Source organism: Rhinolophus sinicus, chromosome 1 (assembly GCF_057876585.1).
Source record: "Rhinolophus sinicus isolate RSI-liver-muscle chromosome 1, RSI-T2T, whole genome shotgun sequence".
In the NCBI taxonomy this organism is placed as follows: Eukaryota; Metazoa; Chordata; class Mammalia; order Chiroptera; family Rhinolophidae; genus Rhinolophus; species Rhinolophus sinicus.
Window position 1 is genome coordinate 39,555,160 of NC_142501.1, and position 25,143 is coordinate 39,580,302.

At 35.3% G+C, this 25,143-nt stretch overlaps 1 protein-coding gene across 1 annotated transcript in view; it reads right to left on the reverse strand.

Moving 5' to 3' along the window:
• ITPR2 (inositol 1,4,5-trisphosphate receptor type 2) overlaps positions 1 to 25,143 on the reverse strand; it is a 432,120-nt gene that overhangs the window by 212,607 nt on the left and 194,370 nt on the right. Inside the window, exons 29-34 of the mRNA XM_019737570.3 lie at positions 24,776 to 24,898; positions 23,928 to 24,128; positions 21,723 to 21,974; positions 18,411 to 18,536; positions 5,183 to 5,311; positions 3,877 to 3,997 (exon numbers count right to left, since the gene is read on the reverse strand). Coding sequence (XP_019593129.2) covers positions 3,877 to 3,997; positions 5,183 to 5,311; positions 18,411 to 18,536; positions 21,723 to 21,974; positions 23,928 to 24,128; positions 24,776 to 24,898 — 952 coding nt within the window. The remainder of the gene's footprint in view (positions 1 to 3,876; positions 3,998 to 5,182; positions 5,312 to 18,410; positions 18,537 to 21,722; positions 21,975 to 23,927; positions 24,129 to 24,775; positions 24,899 to 25,143) is intronic.

Below are 25,143 nucleotides of genomic sequence, written 5' to 3' on the forward strand. Positions count from 1 at the left end.
ATTCAATAAACAAAAAAGATGAGGTCTAACTCTCACAGAGTTTGCTTTTTACCGTCTTCATCCTAGACAGTAGCTTTCCATTAATGTCTTCTTGACAGGCACTTCCTAAGTCCTTGTCCCTCAAAATCTAATAGGAGAGATAAGATGAGAACTTATCGTAATTTAAGCCAGAATAAAATGAAGACTATAAAAAAAGCATCAGTGGTCAAATGGGGACAAGTTCAGGTCTGGATTGGCATCAAGAATGGCTCTTATGGTGGAATTTTGTTGAACAAAAAATAAAAATATTTGAGTAATGGCAAAGATGCTGAGAGGTGGCCATGGTGGAAACTGGAGGAAGAGTTCATAGCGTGAGCAATGCATGGAGCATAATAGTTCAGTTTGCTTTCATCTGGGGGGGGGTGGGGGAGTGAGAACCAGGGAGCAATGAGGTCACAAAGGGAAGGCAGGGTTGTGTTGTGGAGGCCATGAATGTCGCAATGAGGAATCCATCCACAGTTTGTTAGACAAAGGGACACAGCCGGGGACGTGGTTGTTGATGTTTCTAAACCATGAGATAGAATTTCACTTCAAGAAGATTACTCTAGTAGCAGATTTACTTAAGTGAGGAAAGAGAGGAGAAAACACTGAATTCCTACAGTGGTCCAAGAAGGAAGTAATGAGGGGTTAAACAAGGCCTTTGTGGAAGGGAAGGAAGAAGAGGTACAAATGCAGAGGAGTAGTGCCGGTAGGAATAGAATTTCCAGAGCTTTGCAACTATTCAGGTGGAAAGCACAAACGAAAAAGGAGAAGAAAATACACCTTCTCCCAAATATCAAACTGAGATTTTATACTAAAATATCACTCTTCCAAACCTATCTTGATTATAGATTTAGAGATACATATTTACTTTTTTTAGACTTCCTATCACACACGTCTTTAGAGCGTACAAAAAGTAACTAAAATTTTTGGCTAAATCATAAGGTTTTAGCCAGTAGAGGAAAATGGTAGAAAATGAAATCTTATAGCTGAGAAATAAGTCTTTAGACAAGTACAGTTTCAGGGACTGTTTTAAACCCCTAAATCTCCGCTATCCGGCTATGCAGGAAGTGACCTGACTACACGAGAAACTCCACTGAACGGGGAACTCAGAGGCAAAGCACAACATGGAATCTCACTTGCGCCTCAAAGTTCTTTGTGTCTCGATTTTAAAGAGTTGTGAACAGCAGGCCCTCTATGCTCTGTTGTAGGGCCAACTTGTGTTTGCCCCCATTGCATTTGCTAAATACTGAGGGAGGAAGAAGAGCAGGGAAAACGGAAGGAGGGAGAAAGGAGCAAGGAAAGGATGGAAGGGGGGAGACTGCCTTAAAATACAGAAATATACTTGGCGGCTGAGATAGTGTATTCCTACGTAAAAAATATAACATTATATTTTCTTTGCTTTTCCTTTGGATTTTGTCTTTTAATAGTTAGTCTGTTTCCCAGCTAGTTTGGTCCAAAAAATAAAAAAAAATAAAAATGCTTTTAGGACTGTTGTATAACTTGAAAAGTATACGATGAAAAGCTCAGAAGTTCGTCAAGAGCATGAACAATAGCACTAGATTCATCTGTAATTCCCTCACTCAAAGATAACCCATGTTAATATTTTATTTATATCTTCCTGGACATTTTGCTATATGTACTTTTTTAAAATAAAAACTAGCTTCTCTTCTGTCTGTGTTCTTTCATTTTTGACACAATACACATTGTGGCCTCTTCCTTTAGTTCTTCCCATCCCTTTCTGAACCATTCAATCCTGAAACCTGAAGCAGGAGCACAAAGTTAAGTGTTCGTGTCCTGCAATCAATGCACTGAGAGCCGAGGTGGTCAGAGTGTCTGAACCCAAAACAAGTGGCAGTGCCTGCGGAGGAGGCTGTCTGGGGTGGAGTCAGAACTTGAGTGGGGTGAGGAGGGTATCTATGCTGGAGGACAGCCTGGCAGGAGTGTCAAAGGTGACGAGGATATTCATGGGATCAAGGATATTCATGGGACCAAGTATCCAGCACAGAGAGCCAGAGGCTGAGCTAGGCGGAGAGGATGCCCCTCAGGGCAGCAAGCCGCCTGACTTAGACTGGGGTCCATGAGAGGGTGTCAGAAGCCAAACTGCCAGAAAACACATCCTTGCGGAGTGTGGTCCTGCATGGGATGCCTAAGCCCAAGTGAGCTGTGAGGAGAGGAGGGTGTGCGGAAGGAGGGGTCCTGGCTGTGGAAGCCTTCAAGTTAGCAGTTTATTTAAAGAAACCAGCATTCTCGTGTGTTATGGGCCATTGAGTTGGCTCCGATGGTGACCCTATGAATGGGTGTTGTCCTCAATGTCCTGTCCTCATCAGCCCTGCTCAGCTCCTACCAGCTCATGTCTATGGCTTCTTTTATGACGCCAATCTCTCATATTTGATTTTCCTCTGTTCCTGTTGCCTTCTGTTTTCCCCAGCATTATTGTCTTTTCCAAAGAACCCCGCCTTCTCCTGATATGCCTGAAGTAGGACAGTTTCAGTTTTGTCATTTTTGCCTCCAATGATGTCCAGCAATCTTACAAATTGAATTTTTCAAGAATGTATCTCTCCATTTATTAAAATCTTTCATATCCCTCAAAATAGTATTATAATATCTTCTCTGTTTACTGTTAAATTTTCCCTTAAGTATTTCATATTTTATTGCTATTGTGAATGATATCTTTTGCACAGTATTCTCTGTTTCTTTTTGATATACAAAAAAAATCTACCAAGTTTAATACTTATTTACAATAAATCACCTAGATAAACTCTATTAGCCTCTCAGTTCTAATAATGTTCCACTGATCCTGCTTTTTAATTTATTCATATTAAAATTGAGCAGTCATTAAATTTTGTCAATGTGAAAGCACTTAAGTAAAACTGCAGAAATGGGGGGAAAGACCGAAAAAATTTAAATAGTCAGTAGTTAAATCATTTATTCATTTATCAAATATTTACTGAGCACATACTATAACCCTGGCCAAGTCACCGAATCTAGATAATTCAGTTTCCATAACTGTAAAATTATATAATCAATGAACCTATCTAAGGATTAAATGAGATAGTGGATGTAAACTGCTTAGCATTGCACATAGTAAGTGCTCAATAAATGTCAACAGTGATGACACACTCTGTAAGCACCCCTTCCCAATCCCTACAGAACCACCATTAGACGAGAGAATGGTCAAGCTCCTCTGATTTTTAAGTCCAGCCAAGTCTGTATTTCTTTTCCCTCCTCCCCTCTGTCATCTGTAGGATGGGCCTAATTAATTTAGAGAGAGAGAGAGAGAGAGAGAGAGAGAGAGAGAGAGAGAGAGAGAGAGAGACAGAAATCCATGAGAAATTCTTTCAGAAATCCATGAGAATCTACTAACCGTTGCCATTTGTAATTTCTGAAGCCTTCTATGTGCAATAGATCCTCAATAAATACTGATGAATTTCAAACAAAACTGGAAAACTAAAACCCTCAAAAAGTCCTAGTACCGTAGAAAGGTATTAATGAGTCATGTTACTTAATAAAACAAGACAATCCCAGAATAAAATGTGAGATAATTAAACTAAACTCGTTTCGATAAAATCTCATTGAGTTAGTATGAAGTGCCATACGCAATATTGAAGTTTAGAAGTAGAACAAGCAAACTATAAACTTTATTTTTTTAAAAAAGAAATATAATAATTATATTCCCCTCCCCAAAAGTGTACAACATTCAGCATTGTTTGCTGATCACTGCTCTTCAGCTTTGCAGAAACCATACATGTTTTCTTATTAAAGTATAAACGGAAAATCTGCTTGTATTGCTTATTAGCCAAAAGCCAATTTCTTTAACAAAATGTAAAATAAGTAAAATCCGACATTCTGACTCACCCACTTCAGCCAAAGTTCTGATACAGGACTCCACTGAGGATTTCTGTGCTGGGTTTGGCCAGGTGCAATTGTAAATTCTGAAGGCAGACTGTAGCAGCTGAATAAAAACTGGCTGATGTGTCTAAAAAGAGAAAGAAGGAAGGCAAACAGGCCACTAACTCCTGATGCAGTATCTATGCATTATCAAAAAGGCTCATCAAAATAAAACACAATACAGTCTTTGGAGTTTCAGTGCTATTTAATGCATAATCACTCAAAAAATATTTATTACATATCACTTCATGAAGGGTACGTGCCAGACACTATAGAAAATTATTTGTATTTTAGCTATGTTCTTAATCAGAAAAATATGGTATTTCTTGAAGCTAATGACATGAATTTAAGTATTTTTTTAATAGTCTCTGGTTTATTTCCAAGTATAAATAGAGCAGGTGTTCTGGGTTTGTTTGCTTGATTGTATGTTTTGGTTTCATATGATGGGCATGTAAAGGAGACAGTTTTGACCTACAAAAATGATTTCATCTGGTTCTAATAGTTTAAACGTTTTTTCTTACAGAAAGCTTAATTGAAATGACATATTTATAAGAGCAATAAACAATCACTATAAAATATTTGGAAAACATAGAAATGAAAATCACCAATAATCCTATTATGTAGAGATATTCAGTATTAAAATTTTAAGGATACTTTACTGAGTGTTTCTATGTTTATATGCATATTTCTTTATACATACAAAAATTTGGATGGTACTACAATGCAATTCTGTGGTCTTTTTCACGTACAATTACTTCATGATCATTTTCCTAGTCATCAATATTTGTTTTAAATCATGGTTTTTAATAAGCCATCCAACAGATATGCTATAATTTATTTAGCTATGCCCCTATCTGTAGTTGATGTCAATTTTGAAGTATTATAACTACTCGAATGAAAATGTTGGTATATAAAACCCTGCTGATTCTCTCAAGATAAATTATTAAAGTGGAATTATTGAGTCAAAATGCCTATTCATTTAAAGAACCGTGTCATTTAGTTCAACACTTGGTAAACAGTCAATATACAATACAAAAGTTCTTATTACGTTGAAAGGGTGAGCAAGGATAATTCAACTTGAAGATGAGGCCTGTTTATTTAAAATAAAGTTTGGTAAAATCACAAAGGGGCATAACAGTAAATAATATGAGAGAAGAATCACCTTCAGAAGTACAGGAAATGACTTCCTGACCAGATTAAAGTTTTTCCTACTCCAACAAGGTAAATAAAGTTTGTGTGGCAGAATGCTTCTGCATTTGTTTGTTTAAATTACCTGGAGGCTGGTACTGTTGTCTGAAAACGGAGAATTAAAGAAGCCGCTCACAATGTTCATTATTGACTCAGTAACGCACTTCTCCAGGAAGGTGTCTGCGTGTTTCCTGTCTGTGGTTGTGTTGCAAACCTGAAGGGAAAAATAAAACAACTCAGTATGTTCCATCACATCTGTGAACTATAACTCAGTACTGGAACCTTCTAAAAATTATCCTGAAATGATTGTTTATAACATTTCTTCTGCTTTTTAAAGTTGCTTTGAATAGAAACACTTCTGCCTAAAATCCATTAACATTTTATCATTCTGCAGTAGCTTCTCTTTCAAGTTTGGTTGTCCTTTCATCCTTGGACCAGAATTCCTTCAAAGATCCCGTCCCTTCTTCATGATCTGCATCTCCCTACTCTTGGACATAGCCTTCTTCCTCGGTCCCCAAGCAAGGCTTTGCTGGAAAACACCTTTCCACTCAATGTGAGGAAGTCAAAGAGAAAACAGTAATTATAAGAAAGTGGTGAACGTGCTTAATGGAGGTTTATATTGCTACGCATTTTCACTTACAATACCAAGCCCAAATTGGAGTATGCGAATACAGAAAATATCTGGAAAGGAAAACAGAAAGCCAAAAGAGGATAAAATCCTTTCCAGTAATCTTGACTTTCTCATCCACAGGTTTATCTGGGAAGCATGGAAGTACGTGTTTGTGGACTGTCTTCTCAGAGTAAGCAAATCAAGGAGAGACAATACCAGAGCTGAGGATAAATCAGAAAAGAACACAGACTCCGATCTTTACATGTGGTTAAATGAAGCAGAAATTGGTAATTTTGCTAAACAAACAGTAAATTTCCAAGTATGTCTGGGTAGACAAATTGCAAAAGCTAAGACACATGATTAAAAACAAATGAAAAAAGATGGGTGATGAAAAGACAAGAAACATGGAGATAAAAAGAAGAAAGTGGGAAGAGAAGAGCATTTGGTATAAGACAACCTGGGGCAGAGTAAGAAGGTTTAAATATTCGCAAAGTTATGGTGGGTAAATATGGTGGCCATATGTTCTTAGACAATCTGAATTTTTATGTAAATATTCTCTTTTCGATAAGGTGATTAACCAAAAGAATAAGTAAACATAATGTAATGTGATATTGCTTTAAAACCTTTCACACAAATAAATTCAAAAAAGAGAAAAATGGCCTTCTCAAACTGTGTGTCCCTATTTTTTGCTTTTGAAAATAACAGTATTTGCTGAAAGGAGGTAGAAGAAAGAGCAGAGGGTTTGTTTTGCTTCCACATTACTTCCCAGCAACACAGTTCACTTTTTCCTTATCTATTAAATGACACCTACCTGACAGGATTGTATTAGAACTAATCTCACAGAGTTATTGTAGGACACAGTGCAATTAAAGGAAATAAATTATGTCATATTATATAATGTTTTAGTTCTTGTTCCAGCATATAACATAGTGCCTGGAATATACAAGACATTTAATAAATGTTGTGAAATGACCGAATCAATTAAACAATTTTTTTTTTAATGGAAGAATAAGAAAGGACGCTTTTTCATTGTAGGTTAACTTTGGGTTAGGCTGTATTTGTGAAACATCTAACCAAAGACTAAAATTTAATGTGGCCCCAGAACTAATATAAAATTGATTTTTCCCTGATGGATATGAAGTGGGATTTATTTCATTTAGTATCTTTCCAGCACTGGCTTTACAGCAAAATTTTCTGATCTGTAGGATAAAAATATATTAAAGTGGAATAGGTAGCAGACCAATTCTACCATAACCAGCCCAAATAACCTTCTTTCTCATCCAGTGACACTTCACACAATTGTATTGGGCTCTCAGAGCTATTATAGTATCACACTGCATTACCTGCAAACACACATTTGCTAAAGAACACACTGGATTTGTTTTAGTCAGTGGATTAATAAAAGTAATCTCTTTCTAAATAAAGGCTTCCCTCAAAATCCTGGGTAATGAAAAGTCTAGGTTTAAAAAAATTTTTTTTTTTTTTTTAAAGAAAGTAGCTAAAACGTCAGACAAATGAATTTAATTGTTGTACAAATATGGATATTCTGTTGATGAGTTGGCAACGTTTTGGGTAATAAAATAAAGACACAACATTTGTAAATTATTATATATTTATTACATCATATTTATTTTTGTCTTCGTGTCAGCACAACCACTAATTATATAACTATAATCAAGATTTTTTTTCTTGATTTATGTTTTGTAATTAATTTTAAAGTGCACACAATTTTAATATATCTTCATCACAATATAAAGTGTGAATATAAAGTGTGATTATTTTCAAAGTGTATGTAATTTGAATATGTTATCATTATAAATATAAATTAAATAAAATATAAAAAAATTTTTTAAAGAAAAAAAGGCTAGGTTTACAAAACTCTATGGAATCTATTTCTCATTCATTTGGACAAGAAATTCAAATAATTTCTGCTCATATAAATAACATTTTCACTTCTGGAACCTTGTATCCTACATTGTAATAGTGTGGCTAGGCAAGAGATGTAGAAAGCCATTTTTCTTACTAAAAATCTTTAAAAATTTTTCAAGAAAAAAGAACCTAATAAATAACAATATTTCTTTCTCTTGTCATTTATTTATGTTTACCACCTCTTGTCAATAAAGATGGAAAGAGCTCAAATAAAATTACATCATATTAAATTAACTTTTCATGTATAATACATATATTTTTAAAGTTTCAATCTGCATGCACATAGTATTCACATATCATTATTTTCTATAAAATATGCCCATGTACTCTCATTATCTAAATACTTATTTTAAAGGGCTATATTTACTCCATCATTCTAATCCACAATCATGCTTTCATCTACTTTGGGAATGAATGGCGGTACACATAATCAAAAGTACAATACAAATCATTTTCTTATTTTCTTAGTTATTTCCTTCTTGCTAATCTTTTGTGTGATTACTTGTTTTTTCCTATCATAAAGAATTGGGAAAAATTATTATTTTTACTTTCAGATTCAGATTTTGGGGTATATTTCACCAAACAAGGAATCAACAGATGAGAGTATACACACAGTTTTATACTACTTGCTAAGCTGATCCTCTAAAATAATAAATGCACTATGCTATCAACAACCTCTCTGTGGATACACACGACGTTCTCTCATTACCACCAAGTAACTAGCTCTTGCTCTCAGGCTCTGGTTGGATTCAGCTGGCAGGAGATCACAGTGGAAGAGCAAGAAGTACCTACTCTGCCTCTGCTTCCATCTCCATCTCCCTCTCCTCACTGAAGCTTTAGCAATGTCTGTGTCTCTGGGTATAGCTCCTATTAGAGCCTGTCTGCAGTGTCTCCAGGTTCTCTCTGGACTCCAGTAACAATGGCGTCCCCCTTGCCCCTTTAGGCCTCCACATCTCTTGGAGTGTGCCATCTCTTTCCTGCTGCTCTATCTGTAAATTATCATTATTTTTGCCAATGTGATGACACTTAAAACTTATTTTATTATACATTTCTGACATTGCTAACAAGGGCATTTTTCATGTAATCATTTCATGCCTATATTTTGTCATGTACAGATAAGTCACTCTAACCACTTTAAATAAAACTTGGATAATGACTGACACATTTTTTGCATCAGTTTAACATATTTTTCATAATAAGCTCTTTTCAGTTGAAGTTTCACATATTTTTTCACATTCTGATTCTTTATATAGCATATTCATTTCATTATATTGGATTATGTAAAATAATTCTTAGCATTCAGGCACTATTTTTTATTTAGATCACTTCCATTTATTTAATATAAAGAAGAAGAAAAAAATCTCCCTTCCACAAAAAAAGGATATTCTATACATTTTGTTCTAATTTTATTTTTTATTGAAGTCCTTCTTTCATCACTATACACGTCTTGACTCCGATCTAACTCTTGAACTTATCTGAAATTTGGTGCTGTAGATGACCTGATTTCTAGATTCTGATTAATGTTTTCCCATATTGATATTTAACTGTCCTCTAAACATTTACTGAATAGTGATTTCCTGCCTCACTCTTAGGTTACTGGAGGTGTGTCGTATAGTGTGTCACTAATCACTATTTAAATCTCTCCCCAGGTCCTTAGAATATTCCTTGTATCATTATTTTAAACATAGTTTAATCCAACTCTGTAAGAATGAAGCAATTCTCAATTTGTAATGTTTTACAACTTGAAAAACAAGTCCACCATCATTGTCTTTTAAAAAAAAAATCCATTTTTTGAAATATTTGTCATCTTCTACTTTCAGATGAATTTTACTATGTATTTGTCAAATTTTATATACTATCACTTAGAGACATAAATTATTAAATTAAAACTAAATATTGTATTAGAGGTTACATCAGTGAACCAAAAAAAACAAAGTTCCTATGGTATTAGAGCCGTTATTCTAATCAAGAGAGACACAATAGACAAATTAATAAATATATAAGTAAGTGGTAAAAATAGAGCAAATGACAGACTCTAGAGAAAAATAAAGAAGGGCAAGCAGTGCAGGAAATGCTGCAGGAGGAGTAGATATGGTTGAGGATTACTGTTTTAATTAAATTGCTTGGGGAAGGTCTCTGTATAAAGCAACATTTTAACAAAGAACTGAAGAAAGTGAGGAAACAGCCATGGAAGTTTCTGGAAGAAGAGCAAATAAAAACTGTCTCCACCAGTAGAATGTAAGAGAACCAGTCTGACTTGCTCACCACTGCACATGAGCACCTCTGCATACAGTAGGTATTTAAAATCATTTACTGGAAAACAAATACTACGTGAAATTTGGGACATAATTATGTCTGACATTGCTCCCTTTACATACAGGATGTCCCTTCTCTCTTCTGCTGTAAAAGTGACTACTACTCTTCCAAAGATGACAGATTGGATTAAATAAATTATCACATACTAGAGTAGCACTCTGCACTGGCCTTTCTGCAATGATGAAAATCTTCTACATCTATGATCCAAGTTAGTAAACACTACACACATGTGCTTACTGAGCACTTGAAACGTGGCTGGTGCGATAAGGAACTGGATTTTTTCTAATGTTATATAATCTTACCTAATTAAAATTTAAATGTGGCAAGTTGCTACCCTACACGACAGGGCAGCTGTAGAGCCAGTAAAATACCTTTGATCATACAGACCAAAGAATACAAATCCTAAGGATCATTTTTATATTTCTCAAAACAGTAAAATGTTCCTATATGTATCTGAGGTGACGTTGCATATTCACTGTAATTTGCATTCCTTTATTCGCGATCCTTAACAGTTGGCTAAAATTTTTCCAAACATTTGCTTTCTATATACCGTGTTTCCCCCAAAATAAGACCTACCCTGAAAATAAGCCCCAGTTAAGATTGTCAGCCAGACAAGACAGATGCATTTAGTATAGTATGACAACGTTCCAGAAGAAGATGACATGACTGTATTTGAATAAATATAGATTGTTGTACATGAAAAAATAAGACAGCCCCTGAAAATAAGCCCTAATGTGTCTTTTGGAGCAAAACTTAATATAAGACCCGGTCTTATTTTCAGGGAAACATGGTATATTTTTAATGTGAGTCATCTGTTCATACACTCAACTGAATTTCTTAGAATTCTAAATTCATTTTTTAAAAGATAATATTTTTCTTACTATCAATATATATTAATTGTAGGACCCCGAAACAATATAGAAAAATACATAATGGAAAACAAAAATTATCAATAAGCCTAAAATCCAGATAAAACCATCATTGACATCATGGAATCTTTTCCTTTAACCTGCTCTACCATATACTTGTATATTTTGCATAGTTAAAATCATTCTAGGTAATCAGTTTTGTATTCTCATTTTTATACTCTTCCTTCAATTACTAGCACTTCTCACATTATTAAAAATCCTCAAAAATAATCTCAGTGTCTCTATAACATCAATCTGACAGATACGTCAAAATTTATTGAACCATTTCTCTACTATTAAATATTTAAACTATTTTCTATTTGTATATTATTATAAAAGTATGTTGTACTTCTTTGACCATAAATCCTTGATATTATTTCTAACTGTTTCCCAAGGACAAATCCTTGGAAGGTAAATTATCTGACACATTAAAAAGGTATGAAGGTCTTTTTTTAATGTACTACCAAATGCTTTTCAGAAAGAGAGCATAAATCTACACTTTTATCAACAAGGTATGTGAACCAACATTTAATATTATCTTTTTACTTTTTATCTTTTTACTATTACAACTTTGATCGTTGGAAATTGGATTTTATTTTCCATTGTATTTTTTTTAAATTCTTAACACTTGATTAAATTTTCAGGGGATTACCTATATTTCCTCCTCTATAAATCACTAATGCCTGGGTTTTGCATATTTTAGTATTATAAATTGTTAGTGTTTTTCGTGTGTGTGTGTGTGTTTGCATGTGTGTGTGTATGTGTTCTTTATGTAAAGGTTATTAGCCTTTTTTAATATATAGCAATTTTTCCTATTTTGATGTTTTTTATTTCTATGTACTTAAGTTTTACATTTTCAAATAATGAGAAGTCTATTATTTTCCTCAGCTAATTTCATCCACTGCTTTTATACTTAAAAAGAACTTTCTCATCCAAAGACAGATAAACATTCACCTACATTCTATCCATTTTTACCATTTACCTCTAAAATCCATTGCAATTTATGTTATTATATGATGTTAGATTAGGAGCTGAGTTCATTTCACCCCAAATAGCCAGTATCCTCAAAAGTCATTTTGATTTAGTTCAAATCAACAATTTTGTTGAAAGCCTATTCCATGCCAAGAATGTCCTATTACGTGTGATCCATCAGTGAACAAAATATATAAAAATTGCTACCCTAATGGAGTTTATATTATTAATTTAATAATCCAAGGGTAAGCAAACTATAACCAATAGGTCAAATCTAACCATATCCATTCATTTACATCTTATCTGTGGCTCTTTTCTCTTTAATAATTGCTGTAACCGTTGTGATAGTGGCCTGAAAAGCTCAAATATTAACAATCTTGCTCTTTATGGAAAAAGTTTGCTCATCCCTAGAAATAACAAATTGCTTTCCTACTAATGGCTGATAATTTCTTTATTATATATTAATATCTTACATACGTAAAAATCTATTTCAGGTGATTTATTTCATTTTATTAATGCACCCACTTAACTTTATGCTAGGACCACATTTACTTTGTTTTCAAATTTACTTCTTAAATATTTTTAACTTCAGTTGGCATTTATTTATTATAAAACTTACTGAGTATCTGCTATGAGTGAGACAATGATCTATGTCCAGTATGCAGCAGTGAACCAAACAGAGAGAAATATCTCTGCCCTTATTTGTTTCAGTAGAAACAATAAAAATGTTAAGTGGTGGGGGGGAACGAAGCAAGTTAAGGAGGGACAGAGGGAAGAGGTTGCTACTTGACATAGGGTGGTCAGTGAAGGTCTCTGAAGACTTTTAAGCAGGGTCCTGAAAGAAGAGAGCAAAGAAGTCATGAGGATACCTGGACAAGCACATCCCAGGCAGATACAAAGGTGCTAAGAGAGGCGTGTGTTTGGCATATTTGAGGAGCAGCAAGGAGGCCACTAGCAGGAAAACACCAGGACATGGGAAAGGGGACAGCGAACAGGGGAGAGGTCAAATAATCTGAGCAAAGGAGTGATGTGAACCATTTATTATTATTATATTATTATTATTATTATTATATTATTATTATTATTTATATCATTATAGCTGTTATATAGAGAGTAGATGGAGGGAGGTGGCAAGAGTGAAAGCAGGAAAACAGGTTATAAAGTTATTGCAATAATCTAGATGAGAGTTAATGGTACTGTGGAGCAGGGTGGGAGGAATGAAGTGTTCAGAAGTAGTCATATTTTGGTTATTTTAAAGTTAAAGCTTGCAGAATTTGCTAAAGGGTTAGATTTAGAATGTAAGAAAATAAAATTTACAGATGACACCAAGTTCTTTTTTGCCTGAATGATTAGATTGAATAATGGAGTTGCCATTTACTGAGATGCAAAAGACTTGAGAAGAAATTAATTTGTAATGGGACATGGAAGTGAATGAAGAATTTGAGGTTAGACAGCCAAGTGGTGATGTCACGTAGGCAGCTGGCTATGTGAGAGTGGACATCGGAGGAAGGGTGCAAGCTTCAATCAGCCTGGGATTAAAGTTAGGAGAGTGGATGGGATCAGCAAGTAAGTTATTGTAGACTGAGAAAGGATCAAGTCTGAGGTTTGAGCCTGGCACATTCCAGTATTAGAATCTGGACAGATTCAGAGAAAACAGTGAACTGAGAAGGAGCGGACAGTGAGGTGGGAGGCCAAGAGAGCAGGACTGATTTCCTGGGGGCCACGTGAAGAAGTGTTCCAAGAAGGAACTGATCAATTATGACAAATGTTGCCAATGAATTAAAAAGTAGAAAGTATGATGTAGGACAGGGACCAACAAATCATCAATCAAGAATAGCCAAACAAGTGTTCATTCCAGGTGGGCATCACCATTATAATTAAGCATGAAAGTTGAGGAGAAAAATAGAATTACGCCTGAGGGAAAGGTGCTATACAAAGAATAAGCTTTATGGATACTTTATACTTTTCACTTGCCTGCATTGCTAGCTAATAAGGTCATATAATAGGAACCCTTTAAAGAGAGACTTTTCAATGGCTTGTTCCACTTAAGAAAGTCCAGAAAATTATAGAATCAAATCATCAGGCAAAGAAAACCTATTCAATTCTTATCAAATTAAAAAACTTGAATGTGTGTTTCAACGTACATATACAATTTTTTTCTTTACTCCTACTTCCTGTGATTTGGTAAGCTAAACAAAGGGAGAGAATGGCTCAAGGGATCTATTTGGAAATGAAATACTCTGATTTGTCTCGTTAAGCAGTAATTGCTGGGACAATGACATGACACTGTCTTAGGTGTGTCTCTAAGTAATTTCTAGGTCTAATTTCATTATACCAATATATCACTCACTAAGAGTACTGCTGGCCATTATAGAATCTGGACAGCAAAATTAGGAACATCTTCAAAAGCAAAAATATAGTCTGAGGCTAACTCGGACTGCAGTCCACCTCCCTCCATGTGCTCTCTAATAATGGCTCAAATCCCCTGACTCTGAAACGACAAGCAGTTATAAAGGAAAAGAAAAGCATTTCTGCCCTATAAACACCAATTTTAGCTGCACTGGAACATAGATCAAAGTGGGCTGCCGTTAAATGCTCAGAAAGACAGTGAAACAACTTTTCATGGGTCTCCTAGCTTGCTGCCTGCCTAAATATGATGTATTACAGGACACAGATGCAGTCTTTGTCAGGAAATCAGAGGGGAATAAGTATGTGAAACAATGTAGCACCAGTTTATTAAAAAGCAGTCTTTCAGAAAGATTGTGTTAGTATGGGTCTTAACAAGAGAAAAGAAAAAAAAAGGAAAATGAAAGATACTACTAATTAAGATTCTAATTAAGATGACGCTTTAGAAAGCTTTACCCAAGAGCAAACAAAAAACCTGGTAGTGCTGACTCCAGAGAAACAAGAAAAGAAAGGTTGATGGTGTATGAATGCCACTACATATCACTATTTTATTTGCCTTTTAAATAAGGTTATTCTCCAAATTTCTATTAAAATAACCATCTGCCTTGTGTTGGTCAGACTCTGGCCTAAAGTACTGGGTTCCATTCCAAATGACATGCCAAAAGACCTGACAAATTAAGGAGAACCTAAAAGTATACTGAAAACGAAGAGCCCAAAAACCGTATCCGAAAAGGGACCACTAAAAGACATGGAGAAAATAATGAGAGACACAGAGCTGTCAGAACACATCTGAGAAGCTGCTATGGGCAAAGTACTGGATTAGGCTGCAGCAGATTCCCACCCTGTTGCCAGCTTGGTAAGTCACCTTATGCTACCAAATAATCTCTCTGCAACTCAGGAGCAAAATTTGAGGTCAACCTAGTTGATCTAAGGTTCCTTTAAGTTGGATAATTTTATCATTTCAAAGTAGATTACTAGCAAGGAGAGTACGTTGCTTATAGTAAACACCTACATCTTTGCTGTACCGAATCATTCTATGTAGCTGCACAAGGAAAAAACAGGTAAACATTATACTACATAAAAATGTGGCTCAATATAACAGCTCTCAATAACTGAAACTGTGAAATAATGAAACCAGTTGTCTTAAAAATAGTGAAATCATTGTTAATGGAAATACAGAGGCATGTGCTGAAAACTGGGAACTCTATGACTGCCAGGATCCCTAAGATCCTATGATTCTTTGGGTCCAGTTTACCAAACACCTTTCCTCCAGATTACCTTTACCATTTCTCACCAATGTACATCAGTTGCTCCAGGATTTCATATCTTTGTTGTGACATTTGAATTTAGTCCAACTGTATGTCAAGTCACTATTGTGCTTGTCTAGCTTCATGGACATGGTTTCTGGCTCTTATCTATATTAGATGGTCTCCCTTTGCTTATCTTCAACATTATTATTTGGTACACATCTTGGGGAAGCCTTTTGAAATGGTTTTAAAGTCTCCATATAACCCTGTAATAACATCAGTGATGCTACCATGACATGGATGAAATGATGTTACCAACTCTTTCACTAAGTGCCAAGCATGTGCTAATAGCTTTATACTATTATCTCAATGAATCCTCCCTATGAGACATATGTTACTATAGCATTCATTTTACAAATAAGGAAACTCAGAGTCAGAAGAGTAAGTTCCTTGCCCAAGGTAACTGAGCTAGGAAAAGGCAGTCTGGACTGGAACTCTGCCTGGTCTGGCTAATGCCTCTAACTGGCCTCCTCTAACTACCATCCTCTACCGCAGTGGTTCTCAGTGTGGTACCTGGACCAGCTGCTTCAGCATCACCTGGGAACTTGTTAAAATGCAGTCTTGTATCTCCTGAATCAGAAACTCTGGGGGTGGGGCACAGCAATCCAACTTATAACAAACCCTCCAGGTAATTCTGATGCTCACTCAAGTGTGAGAACTACTGCTCTACTGAACTGAAAATTTGCCAAGAAGGCCACATTCTACTTATTTAATCACATTTTTCATATTTGAATTGGAAAGTGTGTGGTAGCTCCTTAATCTTTCTTCAAGGGGAGAAAGACACCTTAGATACGGAAAGGTCAGGATTCCTGTTCCTTTGCTGAAACAGGCAGGCTGATTCCTTGTCATTCTTGGTGAGGGGATAACAGAACTGCTGCTTTAAAATATAAAGAAGAGGGAAACAAGAAGAAAAGAAAAAACTGTTTTGTGTTGTTGTTTTTTTCAGTATAGCTAAGCTGTTGTGGTTAGACATGATGAGTGAATAGACTAAGAGGATCCCGAAGTCCCCCAGAGTCTTTATATAATAATAACAACATTATCTACTTAATCAAAATAGTTAAAATAAACCTCCTCCCTACAGGCACACTTTTTTAGAAAAAGAATATATACATCTTAGCTGTATGAACACATCAACTGAAAGAGTCTTTCAAAGGTAGCATAATCAGCGGCAGTTATCATCAGCTGTCTTTGGTTTAAAAAAATAAAAATCCGTTAAGCTTCACAGCTCATTCTGCCTAGAATGTGACCTTGGTCTTTTTCAAGCTTATCTTTCGTCCATAGCACTGTGAGACTGCAAATCAGTCTATAATCTCTTTACTATCTTCCTGCACGTGCAATTTTAAAGCTCAGTCATCGGCATAGAAACCATCCCTTACTGCAAGGTCTCTGGAGATACCTGTAGCCCATCAGGTACAAGGGCTCTCACAAGGTCATGGAGGGAAATTTGAGTGGTATGTAAATCCTGTACGAAACAGGGTCATTTCTCCCCAAAACAGGTGCAGGTTTACCTGAGAAAGGTAGTGAGTGTCCTTTAGTTCTACAGAAATGAAGAGGAACTGCCTGACTTGATTCATGCTTGAACACAGAGGAGCTCGCTCGTGCTACACCACACCGAAGGTAAAATAAGCATATTTTACCTGCAAACCTTAATGAAATCAAAGAGTTCCTGGACTGGAATAATACATGATTTACTGTATTATCCCAGATTGCTCTTGGATGTCTCGATCTGCAGTTGATGTTTTGTTATATCCACTTTGTCTTCTCTCTTTCCAGAAAAGGTTGTAGGGAGGCAGTGAGCTAATGGGTAACAGTCAGCATTCAGTCTTGTAAGACAGTGAAAATATGGACCTTACTAATTGCTCTTCTTCAACTACATCTAAATGAGACCTGTGTAAATCTACCAGCACTGAGGAATGTAGGAAACCACAGGACCGGCACAGGCCACTGTAAGTCATAATAGTATCTAGATAATTCCTTAGACCTACCGTCTATTAGGGAAACTCTTATTTGAACATTATGTCCCATCATTTTAAAGGGAAAACCAGAGAAAATCCAAAAAAACAAAAAGAAACTAAAATAATAAACCCCAGACATTATGATAATTTAGCATGCAAAATAAAGGATAAGACATAGTTACGAAAATTAAGTGCTATCTATCAAAAAGATTCCTTCCTTTCTTCACCCATTCATTCATTTACTTAATATTAACAGAGCAAAGCATATGCTAGACAGTATCTAGAAAAGGCCAACCAGCTCTATATATCCTCCGCAATACCTTACCCCCCCAAAAAAAGCTAGACAAGAGGAAATGGATTCAAAGTAAAAAAGCAGAATATATTTTGACTGGCATGAATAAAAACACTAGATGATTCAAATACTGAAACACACTTCCAAAGAAGACTCTGAAAAGGCAATAGTAAGTAACACTCAGTCCTGAGTAGTCTGGTCAAGTACTTATCTGTCCAAAAGCGGCAGTCAAGGCCTCTTGAGATCTTTTCCAGCTATGGTTTGTAATTGCATTCACGATAAGAGCTTGAATACAAATTGACCTCTGCCAAATGTCTTCTTTAACCAACGTAAAAAGGCCACTAAAATTCCATTTAATAGCAGATCAACATAGTAGTAAAAGTGAACACTTTGTTGCTACATATACTGTACTGGGCATTCTGTGTGTATTAAATCATTAAATCTCACTCACAATCTTGTGAAACTCATTCACAATGTTTTGAATATAATGGATTACATCCAAAGTTACTGGGTTTAATTCTAAGTTTTTATCGAGATTCTTAATACTGTTCAGTAAAACTATATATTGATAACTTTACTAAACATAAAGTAGTATTTAATGATCAAAGTATAACTTACCCTTGCCATATCCACCAAGAAGTTCTCAAATAATTTCCAAATGTGGTTACTTGTGTAAATTTCTTTCATTTCCACTTCAGTGTCAACGTAACAATGGTTAACAAAATTCACATAAGCAATTTTAACCTGTGCAAGTTTCAAATACAAAGGAAAGTGAGTTTTCTTTATTGTTGATTTTCAAACATCAATTATGAAAGGTTAAATAAAATCTGTGTTAGCTCCCATAGAAGATTAAGCATGTTTTGTTTCTACCCAGGAAGCATTTCCACTTCCCTTCTTTTACTAAGACATTCCATCCCTTGACCCAGGGTAAACACATGACCTGGTAATCCATTCCCCTAGCCCAATGATTGGTATGAGATAGTGCACTTCACATTAACCAAGCCTGTCATATTTGGGACACTAGGAGTCCAAAGTACCCCTTTTCTCTATCCCCTCTCCCTCTCTTCCTTCCTCTCTCCTCCCATCTCCTTCTCTCTCTGTCTCTGTCATATTTTCTCTTTCTCTCTCCCTCTCCCTCCCCCACCCCTCTCTCTCATTGATAAAGAGGTACAAGGTAAAACTGAATTCCAAGAAGCCATCTTCTCCAGGTGTGTGGAGGAAAATTATGCTGAGAAGAAGAAAATGAGGCAAAAACACAAAGAAAAAGGGAATAAGAGATGGAAAGAATTCTGACATTTGTTTGAACCTCTTGATCCATCTAAACAACTATCCTTCAAATTCCCCAATATTCCTGTTTTAAAAAATGTAAACTAGTTTAAGTTAGGTTTCCGTCTCTTGCAACCAAGAGATTTCTAATATAACGTTTAAGTGTGTTGACTAAATAATGCTTTATTGACACTCAAAAATATTTAAATTATTAGTTCTGAGAAGAAGCAGGTTCACAGTTAATAAATATATATATATTTTAAGATGTAGTAAAATTCCTTTCCAAATTTAGCAAAATTCCTCATAAAGGACTGGGATGAGTCTCACCCACATATACCACTTCTAAAGTGTTTATAACCAGTAGTTTTTGCTTTTCATTTTCTTTTCTCTTTATTGAAAATGTGATGGATGTTATAAATATCCCCATAAAATATATATATATATGTATACACACACACACACACACACACACACACACACACACACACACACACCGTATTTCCCACAAAATAAGACGTAGCTGGACCATCAGCTCTAATGCATCTTTTGGAGCAAAACTTAATACAGACCTGGTATGATATATGATATGATATGATATGATATGATATGATATGATATGATATGATATGATATATGACATAAGACCCAGTCTTATATTAAAATAGGACTGGGTCTTATATTAATATTTGCTCCAAAAGATGCATTAGAGCTGACTGTCCAGCTAGGTCTTATTTTGGGGGAAACACAGTATATATACACACACACATATACATATATATATATATATATATATAATCATGTAAACAATATCAAGGGATTCATGGTACCCGAGTTAGAACCATAAGTAATACAGGGTCAGCTCTCACGTTCTTAGTGCTTGTCGCTGCTTGGCTAAGGTCTGAAACAAAGCTTCAGTGACAGGGCGCCTGTGTCAGGAACTGGGATAGGGAGACATCAGAGCCATTCTGTGCCTTACCATAATCATCCTGACAGCAGCTAATATGTATTCATTGTTTGCTACATGTCAAACACCTTCAGCATTTTGTATGTAATATCTTACTTAATTTCATCCTCCAACAATCCCATCAGGTACATACTATAATTATTTCACTTTGAAATTGTGGAAATTGAATATTAGAAAGGTTAACAACCTTTTTGGAGTCAGTCACACAGCTAAGAAGTAATAGGTCCAGGATTCTGACTCTTTCTTTAATTCATTTGTTCATTCATTCAAAACATACTTATTAAGTATAGACTCGGGCTCAGACAATATAATGGTGAATTAGAAACAGACTTAGTTGTTATCCTTATCGAGCTTATAATCTTGGGAGAGTGTGTGAGGGCTACAGATATTTATTAACTAATAAAATTGAAATGTCAAATTTCAAATTACAGACTCTTAGAGATGCTACTATAGGAGGTCAGGGACGTCTTTCCTGAAGAAGTGATGCTTGGATCAAGAGCTGAAGTTTGAAGAGCGAAATAGGTGAATATAAGAGAGAAGAGTGGGCAGTCAGAGAGAACTGCCCGTGGGAAGAAGCATGGCCATAATCAAGACCTCAAAGAAAGACAGAGCCCATGGATTTAATTACTACACTGCTTCCTTTCTTCACCATCTCATTTCAAGCCAATCAGGGCATGAAGTACCCCTGTATTTGTAGTGTCAACAATTCCACAAAATTATACTTTCAAGTCCATCACTACATAGGACTACTGAAAGTAGGGAAGTTAATCTAACCTGACACCTTTTTAAGTTACTGGGATTTAAAATGTTTGGATTTATATCATATTCAGTGTATCACACATTTATTGACTTTGCAACAATACACCACAACGAATCCTGTTGGCAGACAACCAGTTTCTACCATGTTTCCCCGAAAATAAGACCTAGACGGCCAATCAGCTCTAATGCGTCTTTTGAAGCAAAAATTAATATAAGACACAGTCTTATTTTACTATAAGACCGGGTCTTTAATATAATATTATAATATGATATATAATATAATGTAATGTAATATAATATAATATAATATAATATAATATAATATAATATAATATAATATAATATAATATAGTATAAGGCCAGGTCTTATGTTACTCTTTGCTCCAAAAGACGCATTAGAGCTGATTGTCCGATTAGGTCTTATTTTTGGGGAAACACAGTAATGATTTTTTTCCCTATCATCAGAGCCAAACTAGGACAGACAGTAAAAGATGACGTGTGGATAAAGCAAAATGTGTGTCTGTATTTCCAAGAATGCATAGATTCCAGAAAGCAAGGCAAACCTGCAGAGTCTAATAGATGATCCTACAGCACCATCCTAGCCTCTCCTATCAATGATTGTGAATTAATTATGAAGCATCTTTTTCATTCTCAAAACTACACTAGAAGTTACAAGTAAATCTTTCAGTTTGTTCACATGACCATGTTTAGAATTCAGAGACTCCTGGAGTAGCTTCCAATGGCTACAGTTTTAAAAGGTTGATTGTCTTTCATAGCTTCTGTAGAACTAAAAAAGTAAACTTTTTAATGTTCTTTGAAATTTTCATCATAATATAACTAACCCCAATTCCTTGAGTAAATATATTATTTCATATATAGTACTATGGGGACTTCTGGCACTTACTGAACTTTAAAAAGTATTCACAAGTCTGTAGGCTTACCTCAGGGATGCAGTCATCATGCGTCACCACCCTCGCTATGTCATCCAGGGGGAGAAGGGAATTGCACTTTATTTCAGTGTAGACATTTTTCCCCTCTGTACACGCGGCCAGCAACTCCACAAGTGTGATGTGGTAGGCTAAGGGGCCACTCTCGTCCCCTCGGTCTCTCTCTGAACACATCATATGGAGGAGGATGGGGAATGATGCTCTATCATTGTAAAATATCAGCACGTCTTCACCCCCATTTATCAACTGAAATGATAATAAGAGAGTCTATGTAACAGTCCAAATATTCGTCCTGCACTTATTGCCAAAGGTTCGTTCTATTTGGAAACCCGTGTATAACTTTGTAAAAACAATAATATTGCAAAAGCAGAACTATACCAAGGCAAAGTGGTAAAATGATTTTAGTCATGTGCTAAGTGATTAGTTATGAATGCTATCAAAACTAGTAGGCAGGATATAGGAGCAGCGATGGGGGCAAGAATTAAATGACATGGATGATAGTAAATTGGTCATCATTGAGTTACCCAGTGAAATTAAACCTGCAAAATATTTGAATCAAGTTATTTCCCTCTACTTCAAATGGAAGACTCTATTGCCAAAGCATGACAAATCCCAGAAGTCTAATTTTACTAAAGCAGAATAAAGTATCCCCATCCCCTTCAATAGTGGCAGAATAAGTAAGCAAGTACATTGAGCCATATCAACTCTCTAAAAATCACAAATTCCATGTGTCATGAGCATCAATAAAGAATAGACATAAAAGCAAAGATAGGAGAAATGAAGAGAAACAGAAGACATTTAAAAAGAGAAGAGAGAAAGAGAAAGAAACAAGGTTTTAGGACACAAATTTTCCTTCCTACTTTGTTTACATAATTTTAATGGCGATTTCTAGCAGGTGGTGATTTTAGTGCTCAAAATCTATAATGTCTTATTGTCTATTACAAGTACCAATTTTCTAACCCCAAGGTGAGATATTTTGGTGGGTAATATAGTTTCTATAATTTTCTTTCTGTTTTATTTGATAGGAATTAGTTGGCTTTGAAAGTTTTGTTGAAAGAAAATGTATATGTGTCAAAATACGTATTATATCTTAACACATTATATTTCAACTACTTTTCTACACATAAGAACACTTCATCTTCTGTTGTCATAGAATTGGCTTAAATATTTGCTGCTTTCCCATTTTAATTCTTTCTTTGATGATTGTAATCCAAAATCAAATTAGTTCCCCCACATTTCTTAAAAACTAATGCGAAAGTAAATGTAGGTAAGAAAAAGGTAAATTGTACAAGTGAAAATGTTCCTTAAAATGTTTTATACCAAAAATCTACATTGAAAATTCAAAGCTTTAAGCTGGATTAATATTAAGATTTATACAGGGCAGGGCGGCTCATTTTGTATCATAGAAATCACCCTCATTCTCAAATTTAAAGTATGTAATTGTGAAAATCTCTCAAAACCATATAATCTACTGCATAACAGTTTGGTAGCCATGGTTGAAAGCTGTCTTAATCCATACAGGCCTTTAGAAAACCATTAGGTCACAGGGCGATGCTTTACCCAAAGAGGCTAAAAGAGCTGTCAGCTCTCCACCCTATCACTTGGTTCCCAGTGAGTAACTTATCCATTTTGTAAATCTTGCTTAATGCCAAATAGCACAATGAAAATGACAAAGCCAATTAAGTACCTCATTCATTTGTTTTTCTTACATCTTTAATTTACTTTAAATAGCTAAGTTTTCACGTGTAATAAATCACTGATGAATAATGTCTAATATTTAGTTTAATTCTCTTCAAAGCTCTGCAAAGAGTAGCAGAGAACACCCATTCTACAATAAAGGCACTGGAAAAACAGAGTTTAATCCATTTTTGGTATATACTGAAAACTTAAAAATATAAAATTTTGTCACTTTCATTCTAAATGACCTATATAACAATTCATAGACTTTTACCTATTATTTAAAGCACACAAATTCCTTAAGGATCAAAAAGAAAAATAAACTCTTAGAAAATTATAAACTCAACTTGTCACTTCACTAGACTTAAGCAAAATACATTTATGCTTAAGTAGTCATGATTAAATTATTTTCTAAACCTATGTGGTTGCGTTTCTGTTTTTTTTCACTCTAAATTAACAGAAAAACACTTATTTGACCATACTGTTTGGGTGAAGCTGACAAAATGCAAACTGAGAACATACCTCCGTCATGACCATATCCTGGCATTTCTTCACATATTTACCATCTGCTTTGACAATCGTTTGCAAAAACCTCAGGTACTGCACGTGGCGGCCGTGTGTCTCGATGCAGTGCACAAAATGCTGCACGACTCGCTCGCTAATCTCATTGCACAGATGGTAATTGTCCAGGAAGATGTGCCGCATGGTTTCTGCCTCTAGGAGCTAAACAGAGAAGGGCATGCCTTTGTACTGGTAACAGGATCGGTTTTCTCTTCTACAGTGCTCAGACTAATTTCCTTGTTTGTGATCGGTTTTATATTTTATGCAAAGGCATAGTGGGTTTTCTGTGCAAGTCTTAAACAAAATGCAATGAGATCATTCACCACTCAAAGAAAACTGAGCTCACAAAGGAGGTTAGTTGGAAAAAGAAGCTTATTGTCATTAAAGTCAACATGTTGGCAACAGTGTTCTTGAGATTCATTTAATTATCTGTTATTCAAAGTTAGCTGTTCCCTACCACCCGCTGACACACATTTGACGGAGAGGAGGGAACTCCACCTCTGAGTTTTCCATATTTATCTTACTCATGGCACTGCAGAGCTAGTCCTTTGTTCTACCACATCATCTTCCTATAATTAAACTATATACATATAACTGAAGTGGTCATTTGCGAGTAAAACTTGTGTATGTTTTCAAGTTTCTTTAAATGTTTCCTTAATGGAAATAAAATATATTCACTTTTAGGGCGAGAACCCCTACAAGGAAAAAAATGAGGTGATGAAGAGTAATAAAATTCTATTCATCAATGCTGCTAAAATAAACTTGATGGACACTTGACTACGAATATTAGAAGTCAGCAAAATACTTACACCAGGAGTTAAAAATAAATTCAGATGTTTATGAAGGAGAACTTGATTCTGTGGATTTCCCCGACAGAAATTCTGCAGGAATGTATGGGCCAGGTTCATTACTTCATTCATCTTTTCATCATTCTATAAGTGAAAGGGTGGCACACGATACAGAGAAACAAACATACCAGAGCAAAAATGTTATCAAAAAATAATGTTTTGGGGCATGTGCACTTTTTTCTCCTTGTCATTGTTTTATGCTCCCCTTTCTCTAGACTCTTTCGTTTCCTATACCTCTCCTGGTTACCTCCACAGAACAACCCCCCATTTTTCTAGATGTTTCTCTCCTCTTTATTTCTCCTCCTATTATCAGTTCTGCTCCATTTTTT